At 45.8% G+C, this 18047-nt stretch overlaps 1 protein-coding gene and 1 long non-coding RNA gene across 5 annotated transcripts in view; both read left to right on the forward strand.

The window, feature by feature from the left end:
- Positions 1-17801, forward strand: part of CD58 (CD58 molecule) — a 48049-nt gene extending 30248 nt beyond the window's left edge. For 3 of the 4 annotated variants that reach the window (XM_087755987.1, XM_087755990.1, XM_087755991.1), the window contains one exon: positions 1993-2905. In XM_087755987.1, the coding sequence (XP_087612113.1) occupies positions 1993-2054 (62 nt within the window). In that variant the 3' untranslated portion in view covers positions 2055-2905. Of the gene's footprint in view, positions 1-1992; positions 2906-17325 lie in introns of those variants that run through there. The other variant, XM_087755988.1, reaches the window with a different exon arrangement.
- Positions 8588-11127, forward strand: LOC148055617 (uncharacterized). Its single transcript, XR_015704449.1, has 3 exons — positions 8588-8772; positions 9412-9573; positions 10680-11127. It is a non-coding gene; the product is annotated as an uncharacterized LOC148055617 (long non-coding RNA).
- Positions 17802-18047: the final 246 nt, after the last annotated feature.

Genomic DNA, 18047 nt, shown 5'->3' on the forward strand with positions numbered 1-18047 from the left:
AAACATGCACAAAAATAGAAATTAAAAAAGGATAAGGATGAAGTAAATAGTATTTTAATTTTTTATTTTTTAATTTTTCCTTTTTAAGTTTTATTTTTGCTTTTGAATTTTTATTTTAATCTTTTTTAAAATTTTTTTATTTTTAGATTTTATTAATGGTGCAAAAATATTTTCTTCCTGCACCACAATGGATTGCCTTATGCACACCCCACTTTGGAGACCACTGATGCAGAGAATCCGTTTAAAGATTCTCATAATGTCCAGGACGCATAGTGGCACCTTACTGCTGCAAATTTTTCTGTTCTGCCACGTTTGATTCTTCTGTTGAATTACCAACTAAGCAATCACATTCAAATATTTGCTGAAGACAATGTTGAAAAGAGGGGAAAAAATGTCCGAATGTGAGAAAACATGGATGAATGGAAGGGTGGGAGGGAGTTAGGACTGAGTATAAGAAACCTGACTCTGTGATGCAGACAAAACTGCCAATGAAACTGTAATGAAACAAGGAAACAGGCTTGAAACAGGGCTGTATCGGTGGAGAGGAAGCTGTGGTATCTTGTCATAACTGAGTCAGATCCTGTTACTTGCCAAGGAGTAATACTGAAAACCAAACAAAGTCAGTCAGTGTTCTGCATGGCCTACGTGATATGCTGCTTTGCAAGGGCTACTTACTTGGTTAAACTGTGCTCCTACGTCACGCTTAAAGGTTCAGCATCTGAAATAGTTATGTGGTTCTGTCACGTCAAGATGTCAGATGTAGCTGTGCTTTCTTTGGTGCTGTTTGCAAGCTGTGTGGGGACAGAACATTCTGCATGTTCTGTGGGGGGTGTTCAACCTGATGCTTATCACCACAGCTATAAAGCGAGAGGAGAACACTAATTTCATATTCAGGCCCTTTCACTGCATAGACACAAGCAAATAGCAGGCCCCCCCCCTAGGCTGGCTTCTTCATCACGTTCTTTAGTCTTGTCATCAAGCTGGCATAAGTCAGCCATAGGTAAAGCAGTAAACCTGCTTGGATTTTAAGGATACAAATCATAAAAATACTTGAGGCCTATGCAGGAACCTTGTGAGAACCAGAGTAGGGACATCTTTCTTTTTCTCATTGTCTACAGAGATGAGTACCATGTGTCACCATGTGCTGCTCTCCTAGACTGTCTCCTGGCGTCTTATCCTAGGTTGGAGTGATGCTGAGCTAGAGACTAGTGGAAAGGCAGGGCAGTGCTATCAAAATAGGAGCAAAGACTGAATGAGGCAGTGCCTTGGCACATCCAGTTGATTCCCCTTATACTGTTGCTCTGTGTGCACCAAGACCGATGTAAGTGGGCCTTGTGTATGCTTTATTGGAAATCAGCCTGGTTAGAGGTTGATGCATGTTGCATGCAGTGAGTTAGGTTGGGCACGTAGTCTTGAGCTTGCTGGATTCTACCTTTCTGCGCTGTAACTCCCTTTGCCTTCAGTTTCTTTGCTTGTCAAGTAAGAGCTGTTTTTGCAGTCCTCAAAAGAGAAAACTCCAAAAGCACCTGGTGTTACTGTGTGGAAGCAATAGCAGCAGCATCACACTTGTGTGGTGCACAGCTGATACCAAGATTATAGACCTGAACCTTTGCATAAAAGTGGTATCTTAAGTGCCTAGTTATGTGATCCAAAGTCACGGAGTCAGAACAGCCTCACAGATTAGGAGGTGGCTTAGGAGCTTAGGAGGTGGCTGGCAGTAAGTGATAAATGTCCTTAACCTGCTCCAGTTGCAGAGGAAAGTGTCTAACCATAAGCAGGTAATTTGGGTAAAACAGCTAGTGGCTATCAGATACCATGGGTCGCGTAGCTGCTGCAATTGGATTGTTTTAGATCATGTGACAATGTCTTAATTCATCTTCACACTTTATTAGTATTTAAAACCTGCGGTATTCTTGTATAACTAGTTCAATTTCTAGAAGAGAAGACATAATAATTTACCTGTGTGCTTTTCTTTTTTTTCTTTTGCTTGAGATCTTAAATCAGAAGCAAATAACTGCTTTGTGGACCAAACAACAACGGAAGAGAAGCAGTAGAATTCAACAATGAAGGAGCTGCTATATTTTGTCTTGAAGGTTTTCCACCAGCACTGAAGTCATCCATAAAGAAGTGCTTTGAAGAGTAGCTGAGTTTTTTCCAGTGCCTATTTTTCTTTTCTCAGAAGGGACAGCCTCCTTTTGTAGTATCACTGCGTGAAGATAAGTAGGCCGAATCATGGACAAAATCTTCTGTATTTTTTTGTATCCATTTTTAACAAACAGTGCTCTACTAACACAAAATGTAAGAGCTAAGGCCTTTTTAATAATTGGTATTTAGAGGTTAACAAAGTCATATCCATTTGCATGAATGTGGATAAATCAAAAACTAGTCAGCTTTCTGTACAGTTTTGGTTCAGTACCTTTTTACAGTCAGAAGAAAGATGGTTCATCCTTCAGCACTTCCAGATGGATGGAAGTTTGCATTTGCTAGTCTCAGTTCTCCAGCAGGAACTCAGTGCTCCAGACAAATGTTCTCCAAGATGGTGGCTGTCTCCTGGAACTGGCAGAAGACTGGCAAACCGATCATCTCCTGATGGTGATTGACTTTGTGATAAAGCTACAATGCAATTTGTTATTGCACTGGAACAAAGCTACTGCTATTAGCAGTATTTGGTTTTTTTTTCCTTGAACTTTTGATATTTTTGCACTTTTAGGGTTCTTCTTTATGTCTTAGCTTCTGCTTCACATTATTCTAAGAGAATGTAAACCTACCCATTTCTAAAGAATAATAGTATGTTTTTAGGTTGCTTGTGACTGGAAAGAAAACTTGAAATTTGAGGTCATGTATACACTGAAGCTCAAAAAGAATCAAAGAGAAAAGAATACCATGTATTAATGTTTTCAAAACATCAAGCTATGGAGCGTGTTTCATGACTTCTGCATGCTGATTGTTAATGAAAGCTGAAAGCCATTTCAGTTCATTTTGAACTTGGTACATGTAAAGAATCATGAAGGTTTGACAAGGATAACCAGAGATCAGAAACTCCCCCTTCATCTTCCCTCTTGTTCCAACTTATGCTCATTATCTCTTTTTCTTCCATGAGGCACTACTATGAAGAACACGTCTCCGTCTTCTCAATGATCAGCTTGTAGGTACTGGAAGGCTGCTGTTAGGTACCCTCCAAAAGCCTACTCTTCTCCAGGCTTGAACAAGCATAGTGCCTTCAGCTTCTCCTCATAGTACAAGTGCTCTGACCATCTTGGTAGCCCTCCACTGAACTTGCTCCAATTTTACTGATGTCTGACTTCTTGAAGGGGTCCAAAACTGGGTACATTATTGTGAATGCAGTCTAATGCATGCTGAGTAGAGGGGGATAATCACTACCCTCAATCTACTGGCTAAGCTCCTGTTCATACAGCCCAGGATGCTGTTGGGCTGCCTTTGCTGCCAGGGGACACTGCTGGCTCCTGTTCGGCTTGCTGCTTACTGAGATCCCCCTGCTTCTTTTCAGCAGAACTGCTCCCCTGCCAGCTAGACGCTAGCTCGTATCTTTGCAAGTGGTTCCTCCTTCCCAGAGCTTTACATTCGTCCCTTTTTAATTTTAACCTGTCTAGGTCTCTCTGACAGCCCAGCCCTTTAGCATGTTGACTGATTCTCCCCAATTTGGTGTCATATGCAAACTTGACAAGACTGCACTTTATCCCCTCCTCCAGACCCCACTGATGAAGATGTTAAATGGGACCAGTTCCAGCATAGACACTTGTTAGTACTCCACTTGTCTCAGCCACCCAGGTGGAGTATGACCTGTTAGCCACTACCACCTGAGCCCAATCATCCAACCAGTTCTTTACCTGCTTATAGAATCATAGAATGGTTTGGGTTGGAACGGACCTTTAAAGGTCATCTAGTCCAACCCCCCTGCTGTGGGCAGGGACATCTTTCACTAGATCAGGTTGCTCAAAGCCCCATCCAGCCTGGCCTTGAACACTCCCGATGATAGGGCATCCACAACCTCTCTGGGCAACCTGTTCCAGCGTCTCACCACCCTCATTGTAAAAAATGTCTTCCTTATATCCAACGTAAATCTACTCTCTTTCAGTTTAAAACCGTTGCCGCTTGTCCTGTCATTACAGGCCTTGGTAAAAAGTCTTTCTCTGTCTTTCTTATAAGCCTCCTTTATGTATTGAAAGGCCACAGTAAGGTCTTCCTGAAGCCTTCTTTTCTCCAAGCTAAACAACCCGAACTCTTTCAGTCTTCCTTCACAGGAGAGATATTCCAGCCCTCTGATCATCTTCAGGAACCTGCTCTAACAGGTCCATGTCTGTCTTGTGCTGGGGACAGTACTCCAGGTGAAGTCTCACAAGAGTGCAGTCAAGGAAGAGAATCACCTCCCTTGACCTGCCAGCCATGCTTCTTTTGATGCAGCCCAGAATACAATTGGCTTTCTGGGCTGCAAGTGCACATTGCCAGCTCATATCTAATTTTTTGTACACCAGTATATCCAAGTCCTTTTCCACAGGACTGGTCTCAATCCTTTCATCCCCCACCCTGTATTGATAGTGGGAGTTGCTCTGACCCATGTGCAGCACCTCCCACTTGGCCTTATTGGACTTCATAAGGTGCATGTGGGCTCACTTTTCAAGCCTGTCAAGTTCCCTCTGGATGGCATCCTTTCCCTCAAGTGTATCAACTGCACCACTGATCACACCAAGATGCACTTGGTGTCACCTGCAAACTTGCTGAGGGTGCACTCAATCCCACTATCTATGTCATTGATGAAGATATTAAATAGTATTAGTCCCAGTGCAGACCCTTGAGGGACACCACTCATTACTGGTTTCCACTTGAACACTGAGCCATTGACTGTAATTGTTTGGATGTGGCCATCCACTCAATTCCTTATCCATCCAACAGTCCATCTAGTTAATCCGTTCAAGCCATAATGTTCTAATCCAGATGCAGAAATATTGTGGGAGATGGTATCAAAGCCTTTCTTAAGGCAACATATAAAACTACGACTTTCCCCTCATCCATAAATCTAAGTATTTCAGCACCTCCATGTCCTTCTTGTAGCAAGGGGCCCAAAACTGAACACAGGATTCGAGGTGCGGCCTCACCAGTGCCGAGTACAGGGGGACGATCCCTGCCCTGGTCCTGCTGGCCACACTGTTTCTGTTACGAGTCAGGATGCCAATTGTCTTCTTGGCCACCTGAGCACACTGCTGGCTCATATTCAGCCGGCTTGTGACCAACACCCCCAGGTCCTTTTCCACCAGGCAGCTCTCCAGCCACTCCTCCCCCAGCCTGTAGCGTTGCATGGGGTTGTTGTGACCCAAGTGCAGGACCCGGCACTGAGCCTTGTTGAACCTCATACAGTTGGCCCTGGCCCATCGATCCAGCCTGTCCAGGTCCCTCTGTAGGGCCTTCCTACCCTCCAGCAGATCAACACTCCCAGCCAACTTGGTGTTGTCTGCAAACTTACTCAGGGTGCACTCGATCCCCTCGTCCAGATCATTGATAAAGACATTAAACAGAACTGGCCCCAATACTGAGCCCTGGGGAACACCACTTGTAACGGGTTGCCAGCTGGATTTAACTCCATTCACTACAACTCTTTGCGCCTGGCCATCCAGCCAGTTTTTCACCCAGCAAAGAGTACGCTCGTCCAAGCCATGAGCAGCCAGTTTCTCCAGGAGAATGCTGTGGGAAACCGTGTCAAAGGCTTTACTAAAATCCAGGTAGACAACATCCACAGCCTTCCCCTCATCCACGAAGGGGGTCACCTTGTCATAGAAGGAGATTAGGTTGGTCAAGCAGGACCTGCCTTTCATAAACCCATGCTGACTGGGGCTGATCCCCTGGTTGTCCTGTACATGCCGCATGATGGTGCTCAGGGTGATCTGCTCCGTAGCCTTCCCCGGTACCGGGGTCAGGCTGACAGGCCTGCAGTTCCCCAGATGCTCCTTCCAGCCCTTCTTGTAGATGGGTGTCACATTTGCTAACCTCCAGTCAACCGGGACCTCCCTGGTGAGCCAGGACTGCTGATCGATGATGGAAAGTGGCTTGGTGAGCACTTCTACCAGCTCTCTCGGTACCCTTGGGTGGATCCCACCTGGTCCCATAGACGTGTGTGTTTACATGGTGCAGCAGGTCAGTAACCATTTCTCCTTGGATTATGGGGGCTTCATTCTGCTCCCTGTCCCTGTCTTCCAGCTCAGGGGGCTGGGTACCCCGAGAACAACTGGTCTGACTCTTAAAGACTGAGTCAAAGAAGGCATTAAGTACCTCAGCCTTTTCCTTGTCCTCTGTCACTATGTTCCACCCACCCCCCCCTGCATCAAATAAAGGATGGAGAGTCTCTTTAGCTCTCCTTTTGTTGCTAATGTATTTATAGAAACGTTTTTTGTTGTTTTCTACAGCACTAGCCATTTGTGTGTGTACCTTCATGCCTGCTTCTGCCAATTTTTTTTTTTTTTTTTTTTTTTTTTTGCTTCTGAGGTCTATTTTTTTCCTGTCACCCTGTACCTTTTGCTTTGGACCCCTGTCCACTACTACTTAACTGTGGGTTGTGATCTCCCTTCCCATCATTCCTACTTCAGAGCTTTCTTCATGAGCTTGGCCAGCCTGTTGACAACGATTTTACATTAGGCAGCTCTGTAGGGCACTTAAGTTACTCCTGTGTGCTTTTTCTGGTAGCGAAACTTAACTAGCAGTTACTAACAGTATGAGAAGTATCACAGGTAACTTATGCCCATGCCCTGTCCTGTTGTAGGAAGTACAGACTCTACAGAAAACTTGAGATCTTTCCTTATTGCTACATGTACTAGTTAGATCTTTATTTCCACTCCCACAATTTCTTCTGCGCTTTGCAGCTGCACTGCAGGAGCGTTCAACAGGATCTTTTGTTAGAGCTAGACCACCTTACCTCTACTGCCATCTGTAAATACTTGCTCATAATTTATTAAAAAAATTGTTAAGATGTAAAAAACTTTGTCATGTCTTTTTCTAATACACACCTACACTTTTTATTTAACCTTAAAAGCCAGTAACTGATCCCCAAAATAATCTTTAACCCAAAGTGATTTATTTATATATATATCTATGTTTAAGTCACAGCTCCTGAGCCAAGTGTCCTTCTCCATTGCACCTTCACCAGGTTTATCAGGATGATGCTGTCTACTTCTTAGGAACTTTTTAACAAGTTTCCACACAAGGATGTCCTTTGTCACGTGTATTGTGGTAAGGGTAAACCTGTAGCTTGTTTTCTTGCTTGGACAAAGGCTTGCTTTCTGTTACTAATATGAGAAATAACGGTCCAAAAAATAATTGTTTGGAGGAGCTGACTGAAATTGTTTCCAGAAACGACAGCAGTTCATCTAATACACTGCATTCATCCTGTGCAATTAATACTAAACATCACGCAAAAGTCTCACATAGGGTGTGGTTTTGAAAATCCCTTGACACCTGATAGCATTGACTTCGTTTCCAAAGCAAAAAGCAACAGCCGTCAAAAATGTTAAGCAGTTGTGGTTAGTTAACCACAGTTGCTGAAAGACTTCAGCATAATTCCTGGCACTTTGGAGCTTTATCAGAAGTAGAAAACCCGACTTGTATGGCAGGCTGACATCGGACCAAGAACTACAGGCTCTACAGTATCTCACTGCCTGCTTTCACTCACTCACTTTGCAGCGTCCGCTGTGCATGAGAAACTTCCACCCATGGTAGAAGTATAGACTTCGTGGTTTTCAAAGCAAGAGTGAAGCTCAGGGCTTTTTTTACTAGTGGTGGTGTTTCTTTGGTTATGATGATGGGTAGATTTTTTTTTTCCCATGGGGATGTGAAGCCAGACATTTGGGAGAATAAATTGACCTAACTTCCTGCTAGTTTTGGTGACAGCATTTGCAGTGCCCTTCCCCACGTCCTTCTCTCCAAATGTCACCTGCACAACACCTAAAGAAGAATAAACATTTTTTTCTGTGAAAAATTTGAGTCCAATCTTATCTTGCAATGAATACAAAACTAGGCAGTTTTCGATAGCAAAGAGCAGAAGCTCACTCGAGGTGCCAACGGTTACTTCTGGCTCGTGTACAACTTGATTCCAGGAAATGCTGACTGTATTCCAGGAAGCAAGCCTGCCCTCTGCCACCCCGGCATCCCGGCTCAGGCTGATGTTGAGACCTGATAATTGCTAATAACGGAAACTCACAGTGAGTAGAAGCTGCTGCTAAGTACTTGCACTCACAAAACACATCCCAGTTGGTCCTGACTCTCCTTTTGACTTGGTCGGGACTTGGTCCTGACTCTCCTTTTCTTTATACTAGCTTTAACCTCCGGAAGCAGTGCCTGCGGGAGATGTTGCTCCTCATTTATCCCAGAATAAATGAGATCAGAGCTTGAGTGCTCATGTAGTGATTTTATGGATTTTGGGCATCAAACTCAAACCACAGTTGTCAAGGCAGCTTTGTGTTGTGCTGAGGTGCACAGGCTAGCTTTCAGTTGTTTGCAAACACCCTTTCCTGGATCTAGCTGTGCTGGTTGAAAAGTTACACCGTCCTCACTTTATCAGTGGCTGTGCAACTGTTGGGAGCGCTCTCTAATAGATTACAGTGTGAAAGCAGTCATGTGAGTTGAAAGAGCCTTTGTCAGTGCCCAAGAGCCGACTTCATGTGGAGATCCACAGGCAGAGTTGTGAGGACTGGCTTCCAGGAGCAGGATTGCAGCAAAAGCTAGGGACAGCAGGAACACCAACAGGCGGCACGGTTGTCTTTTGAGCAGGTTTGTATCTATGCCTTAAAACCAGGGGCTGATAGCAGCTGGCAGACTGCAAGGAGGCGATGCACACCATATGTGGCACGCTGCCGCTGGAACACAGTGCTCTTCGAGCAGCAGCAGGTTAATTTGCTAACAGCCAAAGCAGCAAAGGGGAGGTGAGCTTGTGTGCTCCCACTGTCTCTGGGTGCAGTTTGAACTGTGGTGTAGGTACAAGGACATGAAACATTTCTACGGACCCTAATGAGCATGTGAACAAAATTCTGAGGAGCTTTGCCTTAGGGTCAACCTCAAGGGGACTTTCCTTCTTAAAAGGTGGTGAGTAGAGTTGACCATGGGGCACATGTGGGCTTAACTAGTTCATTCATGGGAGAAATCAGTGTATCCTGTGCCCAAGGACATATCTAAGTTTCTACTTTGTCAAGTTTTGTATGACTCAAATATAAACCTTGGGTATAATGCAGCTTCTGCTTCATCCCGGTTGGATATCTGAGGACAGTCCTGTGAGTCCCAAAACTTGTCAATTTTTTCTAGCAGTTAGAGAAACAAACTGTGTCTCTCTACTTAGAAAAAATCATTCCTAGCCTTACAAATCTCAAGTTTCTTTCCCATTTAGACTGTGTTTTTCTCTTCTGTCATATGCAGTTGTGCTTGTTTGCCATTCTTCTTCCTTGGGGGATTCAGTGCTCTTCGAGTATGCATTTTTGATCCTTGTTTGGTTCCTGGGGGAGAGGGGGGAAAAGAGAGTGGAGAGTTGGACCAGGAAGATGGAACAGAGGGGAACTGAGTGATGAATGGTAGGTGGAGGTAAGTGCAAATAAGGTCCAGAAAGTCTGTGTACAGTACTGCAAAACCGAGTGGTTTTTTAGGGCTCCAAGGGTAAATTTATCCCAGAATCATCTCTTGAAATGCTTGTCTTGTGCTGCAATAGGCTGTGTCTTGCAGTCCCGGCAACGGAGGAGCTGTGCCTTTCCATTGATATCAGCATTTCCCTGCTAGTTCTGGTTGAGAATTACATGTTCAGAGGTTTCACTTCCAGTTGCGAGTTCTCAGTTTTAAGTGAATGTTAAGCTAACCTAAATAATTAATTTAACTAAACTAATCAAGGAAAGTCCTTGGTGGGGATAGTGTCTGTCACTCAAGCCAGAGGACTGTCCCAGGGAGACAACATTTGAAGAAGAGGTGAGAAGCTGTAGGTGCTGGAGTGGCAGCCTGAAGCTCTGTGTGTCCCGCTGTTGCTCTGCCAGGGCAGGACCCGGCAGTGTGGAGGGTTTTTCCCAGGTTCCTTCTGCTGTGTGGAGAGGGAGGGTTTCTAGGGAAGGCCATTGATCTGGGGGGAGAGAAAAGGGCTCCTGAAGATGAATCACCCATGGGTTAGTTGTTTTGCATTAAGAGCTGTAGGAGGCAGGTTGCTGCCCACTTACTCAGACAAAGGGCATTTGGTGGGTGAGGGGGTGGCTTACCCGGTGGGATGGTTTGTTGCAGATGTTTTCAAGGGCCAATAATTTTTTTTGTCTAGAAGAATTAGAAATTGGCAAAATCATGCGATGTTTTTTATTACCTTTAGGACATCAGAAAGAGGGGCCTGGACCCTTGAGGGAAATGATCTCAGCAGCAGCATCGTGATTTAGGGTAATGCAGGGCCAGCAGACAGGATGGGCCAAAGTCTGGATTTGAGAAGAAGAAAACTATGAGAAACTTGCTGTGGGACTTTGAGGTTGAAGGCCTTTATGGCTGAGGGCCGGCCCATGGGGGTGGGGGACTTGTTCCTCGTAAAAATATGTTGTGACCCAGGGATGCTGTGGATCCCATTTCCCATTACACATAGACTGCTGGTGTCCTGTGCTGGTGTGCTGGGCTCTGGGAACCCTTCTACTTAACATATCCACCACTTTTCTTTCCCCCCTCAACAGCAGGAGGAGAAAAATTTTACCAGGGCAGCAGAATTTTACCACTGAGGAGCGGAGCGGGTTCCACGCAGAGTTTTATTGCTCAATGTCCTTGCACAATTGCTAAATTACATCTGCTCTGAAGCATGCCAGCGTCCTGAGAAAAGCTGCGCTGGCTTCCAGTGGGTGTGGACCTGGTTGGTTCCTGTGGCCAATCTATCAGGAAAAAAGGTCATGGGAAATAATACCTAATTTGGGACCACTGTTACATGATCCTCAAGTATGTCAGCGCATGGAACGCAGCCAGACTATTTACTGTTCTTTGGCTCCGTCATGGCTCTGAATCATGAGTTTTGCTCAACAGCACCGGTTGAACATGAAAGTCCTCGGGTTCAACTCTGCAGTATATCAGCCAGAACTCATTTAATATGCTTTTTCTAATCGCTGTGGCATCACATTGGTAAAACAAGTATAAGGTGAATTGAAACATTGTGATCATAAGTAATGTGCTCCATATCAGTAATTATTTATTATATCTGGTTGTTTTTCAATTCTCTATTTCTGGAGCCAAATAAATTATGACAGAAGTTCATTGCAGTGGCAAAATCAAACACTGAAAGATTAGAGAATGCTGAATTCAAGATTTTCTGCACAAGCTTCCCTTATTCCCCCTGTACTTAATGCACTCTGAAAATAGACTGGTATTTTCAACAAATTCCCGTGGCTGGTAGTAAATGGATCCTGCTTCAACATTTCATTTGATTTTTTGCATTAACTTTGTGTAGCCCCCTGGCTTTCTCTTTTAGGCATAATCCAAGATACACTTTAGAGTAATTCACTTTCTTTCAGATGTTTTTGAGTTATAATGTTCACACCATAGCATCTGACCATTCCACAAACAAATTTTCTACCGTCTAAGACAGGTGGTGGTACGGTGCCCTTTTTACAGATGGGCAAACTGACAGACAGTGAAACTACGACCAAGTCTGTGAGATGTGTTCACTGATTAGGGAGCATACATGACTAAGTCTTGGCTTTCCTGCATGCTTGCATAGTCTCGGGGCCTTCATATGGTTAAGGTAGAGCTCCGTCCACCTTCAGTTGCAGCTACAAGCTGCTAGCAAGATCTTCTGTTGCACACGTGGGGAAACAGGGAATGCACAAACAGCTTTAGCATGGCAATCCATGTATGAATTCTGTTTGGGTGAGACTCCCAGCAGAGACGATGGGGTTCCCTGTGCTCTTGTCCTCCCCTTCTGCTAGAAAGAGAAACGGTGCATTCAGAAGAAAAGTTGTTTATAAATGAGCTGTACAAGCTGGTGCTTTGACTTGTTAAGGGAAGACCAATGATGCGTGGAAATCTTGTTCTTCGTGTGTGTGCAAATGTTTGTGTTCTGTATACATGCGTGAATGTGTGTGCACCTGTGTACTGTGCACTGCTCGTACAGGGGAGGGAAGTGTGCTGAAGAGGTAAATTATCAGCCTCTTAGTGCACTGGAGCTTTTAGAGTAGAAAGGTTTAAGTCACTACAGTATTTCCTAGTAGATCAGTGCTTGTGCGGGGCTGTGAACTCTTTGGGGTCCGTTCTTCCTAGATGGAGCAGTGTCTCCACTGAATTGTGCTGGAGTGGGTGTGGGGAGAAGGGGTGCTTTCGTCTGCTGAAACAGTAGGGTGGTTAAAATCTGTGCAACTGCTGGCCCAACACAGACGTTTGGCCAGTGTCTGCCTTAAATAGGTATTCAACTGAATGTTTTGGTTTACGTAGAGCATGGGGGAGTTCAGACAGCGGTACAGATAACATCCAGTTCTTCAGAAAGGCATTTAACAGCTTTATGTTGTTTCTGTCTGCCTGCCTGCCCACCTCCCACCTACATCTGCCCTGTTTATGCTGAGGGTGTAAAATGTCAGCCTGACAGTTCAAGTGTGGCAAAATAGCGAACAAATGTGAATAATGGGAAATCTCCAGCTGAGGCTGCCTAACATGGCACCACCTGCCATCAGGGAGAAAACATGGGTCTGTGAGTGTCCAAGAGAGAGTTTGCTGTACAGTTTCAGCCCCTGGCAGACCCACGAAGATGGATGCATCCCTTTGCCATTACCAGTCTTATCCATTTTAAACTCCTGCCTTAGGAGCAGGCGCGCGTGTGTGTGTATGGATAGGTGTGTGTTGTTACCTAGAAGAGCTGTAGGCTCAGGGGGATGTAATCCCAATGTTCGGATAGAACTCTGTTTTCTTTCATACTGAAAATTCAAGAACTACATGATACACTACCTATTTCCTTTCGTTCACATCTAAATTGTCTCCAAATCCTTGGGCTGAGGACCAAATCCAGTATAATACATTGTTATACATCTGTGCAGATGGCATAAGAATGCTATCTCTGAAGCATGGCATAAGAATGATATCTCTGAAGATTATTTCTCTGGGATTTCATCTTTTTTTGTATTCAGCATTTTGCGAGCATCCAAGACACTGCCTCTGTGACGAGAGCTGTTTCACCTGTAGCATCATTTCTCTCTCCCAGCACATCATAAGGACAGCGAAAGGACAGTGGTTTTGGCACCTGTTCCACCCAGTTTGCGTAACAGTGGCATTACTGGCATTTTGAGCATGTTTCTGTATGTAAAAGGCATGTAAAATGTCAGACCTTTCAAAAGCTCTCGGTGATTTGAGGTGCCTTACCTTCTTAGCATCCAACATTAGACAGGTTAAGGAGCTTGCTGAGATGACACTGTCCCGAATCTGAACTTTCACAGGGAGTTGCATTATTGAAACTGCATCAGTTATACCAAAGTAATAAAAGTCGTCTGTTACCTTGGGATTGGCTGAAAAATCATAAAACCTTAAAGAGTAAAGAAAGACGAGAAACAGTGCGGGGCTGGAGGCACGACAGAAATAATCACCAGACTGATTCACAAAACTGGGACATCTGATGCCAGCTCTCCGGCAGAAACACGGCGGAGCTGGACACGCAGCTCTTCCCTAGAAATGTTTTCCTGACCTTGACTGCAAGTTCATCCTCTGTGGAAACATTTCCCAGTGCTTCTGATAGGACTGGCCAGCAGGCACCGCTCTAGCATCAGCAATTGCTTGGCTGCATCTGTTTGGGAAGGGCTCCTCGCAGTCCCTTCCAGCTCCCTTTTACAGGGGAATGGTGTGGCTCAAGGCACCAGTTTGGCGTGGGGAGCTCAGGCACGCACCGAGGGGGCTGTGAGTGTATTTACCTGCTTCCTGACACAGGGAAGGGCTTTCCACAAGATTTGCGCTTGGTTACTGAAGTTCTTGGGCTTCTCCTGGGTGTCAGTACACCTCGATGTAGCAATGAAGCGTTACTGGCAGGTAGTTGGTCAGGAGGGAGGTAATTTTAACAGACTATTATTTAATGCTCTGTGCTTGGAGGTTTCTGGAGGAGCTACCTAAGTGGATTTTCAAAGAACTGGGAAAACAGATTTCCTAAGGAAAGGCTTTTGCTTACTGAATTGGGTTTTAGCCCTCAGAGTGTCCGGTGACTTGCAACCAGGTACCCTTGTGCACGCACAGTTTGCGTACCCCTCATCCACATCCAGACACGACCCGTTCCAGTGCGCGTCTCTCAATACAGCTGCAACCTCCCCTGCCCTTCCCTCCGTGCTCTGGTTGCGCAGGTTTCTATCCCAGACTGTTAAAGCAGTTCAAAGCCTGCGTATTGCAGACTGGCTGTAATTAAATCTCCCAGCCGCAGAAGTAGTTTAAACAGGTACAGCTGGAAGTGACTGAAATTTTTCTTTGCTTAGACCAGAGTGGGGGGTCCTGCTGCCTGCCTGGAACAGGCAGGGGAAGGAGCTGTAGGAAGAGGGCAGAGAAAGACTGTAAAAGGGACAGCTTTGTCAGCTAGACACCGATTGAGTGACCTTTTAGCTCTCTGGACTGAAGCGGGGCAGTTTCCTCTGTGTGCTGACGTTTGCTCCAGCCCTGTCCTTCTACTGCTTTCTTCATTTTGTAATTGCCTTTTGCATTGTTGGTTTACCCCACCCATCCCCATGCTCCTTCCCTTCAGCATCTCCTCTCCAGGGAGTCCTCTGCATGAACCTCGCCAACACAGGAGGCATAAGAAGGACAGCCATTGCTCGGCTTTTGTTGCCCAGTCCTTCCCGTTCCTGTAGGTTGGGTCTGTCTTATTTGAGATCTCATGCCACTTTACAGCTTCTGTTTGACAAGAAGATATGAGGATACTTTTCTTTTTCCCTTTTCTTCTTCCCATGCAGATCTCCTGGGGTACTCAGGGTTTGACCTCTGTGGGTTCTCACACCCTGGCTGGAGCTGCGGGAGAGTCAACTCTTAAACAGCACGTAATTTCTCACTGATATTTTGTGCGTCATTGTGTGACTGTGTTTATGCAGTTGTTGCTTGCAAGCAGCACTTTGTGGGTTTGACTCAATTTCCCCTCCCCTCTCTGCCCCGTTCTTGCTCTCTTGTCTTTCATTTGTTCCTGGTTTTGTCATGATCTAGGCTAGACAGACTGGAGACGTTTAGGCTCCCAAAGACCTGCATTTCTAATGTAAGAGAACAAGTGGAAAACCACTTAATCTTTTTCCCTTGGACTGAAATCCTACAGGCTCCTTAATCTATTACAAAGGCACATAAAGGGCATAAGTGGCATTTCTTTTCCTTTGATGGTCATCTTTAAGGAGGGGGGGTATGTGTGGAGGAGAGACAGTTCAGTTGATAAAACAAGAAACCAAGAGCTAGGATTCCTGATTTCTTTTCTCGGAAATCTTCTGACACTTGTTGGCTGTCTCGCTGGGAGCCTGTCACTTAAATTTTGTGTCAAAGTTTACCTAACTGTTAAAGAATAGCTGTTGCTACATTTTCTCAGGCTCTTGCCTGCAGGGGGTGATTATGGAAAAGGTAACATTTCCCTTAACGGCTGAGCTGCAGTCGATTTAATTTGCAATTTGTTACGAAATGGTAGGTATTGTTTTACCTTCCTTCATCCCGGGGCTGGTGGAATGGCACAGTGAGTTCCAGAGATAAATGGCAAGCCAAATAATTACAGGCCTGGCTCCTAGGGGTGGCTTGAGGATTAATAGCTTTTTGTACAGCACTTGGAGATCCTTAGCTGAAACGTGCTTTTAACTCTGGGACACTGCGGACTGGAGGTGATGGGTGGGTCACTGGAAGGATATCGGCTCTTTTCAAGCAGAGATGCAGCTCCAGGGATGTGGCTGGCCAGAGGCAAGGGGAGGTTTATGTTAGACCTGGGAAACGCTCCTGTGTAGGATGGGAAGGTGGGAGGGAGAGCCTGTCCCTTCAGGCTCCTTGTTGTTCAGGAGACGTGGCTGCATGGAAGAGAGACCTGAGGAATAACACATCCAGTGAATGCTTCTCTAGCCATCCTCCTATCAATCAGCAGTGTCCCAGCTGGTAAGAAGAAGTCAGTGCTCAGCTGCCATGCATATAAGAAGAAAACAGCTTGAATTGCCTTCTGATACCAGCCAGAGCCTCCTTGGTCTTTTCCCCTCTGGAACCCATGGGTGACCTCCATAGGTCTTGCATCAAGCCAGAGCACTGCCTTTCAGGTGCTTTGGAGCTAATATGCCGCAAACGACCACAACTCGGTCTAGGCTGGGACATTCACTGTCATTATCACAAGCGAGGAAACTTTTCTGTCAGGTGCCTGCGCGGCGTCGGAGTCCCAGCCTGGCTTTTACAGCCCTAGAAGGAAGTGCTGAGTGCATCGCTTTCTAATCTTGCCAGGGAGATTTTCAGAGGGGAGGCTGTGCTGTGGGAAGCGGTGTAAGATATGGATGGATCCAGCCAGCTCGCGCTTGTTTGAGTCCACAAGCAGCCGCCAAGGGTCAGGCACTCAGGGAAAGTTCTCCCTGTCCCATGGGAGGAGCACGTGCGTTGGGAAGGATCCGCGAGCGCAGCAGCCGCAGGTGGTGCAGGAGGGGAGAATTTCTCCCTGCGTCTCAGGAGTCCCTCGGGGTGGTGCAGGGAGCAGCCCAATGCTCCCAGCATCATCCTAAGCAGCAGCTAGTGGTGCTCTGTGACAAGGCTCTTCTGGCACCGAGGTACAGGGACTCTCAGGGGCCTGATGAGTATGTCAGCAACTGCAGTGATCATGGGGAAACAGGCCAGGTCGGTTATGCTGGGGAGTCTGCACTGTACGGATGCAGTGAGTCCATCCCAAATACTTTGCTACTCATCCCATGCTGTGGGGGAAGGGAGAACAGCTTATCTCCTTCCCTCTGCAGCACAAGGTTTCGGGAGAACATCCAGCATCTCTGAGCTACAGAACATCCCCCTTTCTCTGTTGTCTTCCTGTAAGAGGCATGTTTTAACTTTCTGTCCATACAGTGCTCAGCCCACCGCACAGCAGCAGCATGTCTATGGCCCTTCATCTGGTAGGACGGTGTTCCTTGTGCTGAATGTCCCCTCCTTAGTATCTTCAACACCCCTTTTGGGTTTGGAGATGCCATTGATCCATGCCATAAGTTCCGATCTTGCTGAATCAGTACTCTCTGCAGTATGTCCAATATCTTCCTGCTAAAAAGCCTTTTAAAATGACTACTGGTAGTCCGGGACCTCACCAGTGTCAGTATTGTCCATCTAGTTGGGGTGGATTTGCTGGCGAACAGACTTGTCATCTGATCTTTGTCAACTCTTTTTCTTTTTTTCTCTTTGAAGCTTTGACTCCTGGTTACGGGTAATGTGGATAAAAGTGTCCATCCCCACCACGCCTGCCTCTGGAGAGCAGTTCGCTGAAGAGGAATGAAAGGGCCATGGGAATGCTAAGCATCATTTTATTATTATGACCTTTAAGGAGACAGTGGGAGGATGGAGGAGGAACACAAGGAAGACACTAAGACAAGACCACACAGACAGCGCTTAAGTGGGGAGCGCAAACCCAAAGGGACTTCAGAGGCAAACAGATGGGAGAGGAGGAAGAGAGATGGAAACAGGAGACTGAGCAAGAGTGGCAAGGAATGGCAGAGCCACCTTCTTCCAGTTTATCTGAGGAGCGGCAGGAGCAGACCTGGGGCTCTCCGTCCATGAAAAAACAGCCTTCTGCACACCATTCTCCTATTTTCTTGAAATCTCTGCATTTGCTCCTCCAGGCAACCATTAATCTAATATTAAACCCCTTAACCTCTCTAATTGTTCCCTTTCAGTGTCAGCTGGTTTCCTATTAACCTTTCAGTCTCTCAGTAATGCAGTTACTTCTGAGTCCAGCCAGCCCTGGCTCTAAAGCTTTACCTCCGGCAGTGAATTTTCCAAGCTTTCACTTTTTTTCTCTTTCTTTTCTGTAATGATTATTACTGCTGTTAAGGAGCCAGTTTGAACCAGCCTCTAAGTGCACAGGGCTGAACCAGTTGGAGTCTATAAATAGCCCTTCGCTAACCTTGCGC

Source organism: Nipponia nippon, unplaced genomic scaffold (genome assembly GCF_047370975.1).
Source record: "Nipponia nippon isolate SJK-2023a ecotype South Korea unplaced genomic scaffold, ASM4737097v1 scaffold_2, whole genome shotgun sequence".
In the NCBI taxonomy this organism is placed as follows: domain Eukaryota; kingdom Metazoa; phylum Chordata; class Aves; order Pelecaniformes; family Threskiornithidae; genus Nipponia; species Nipponia nippon.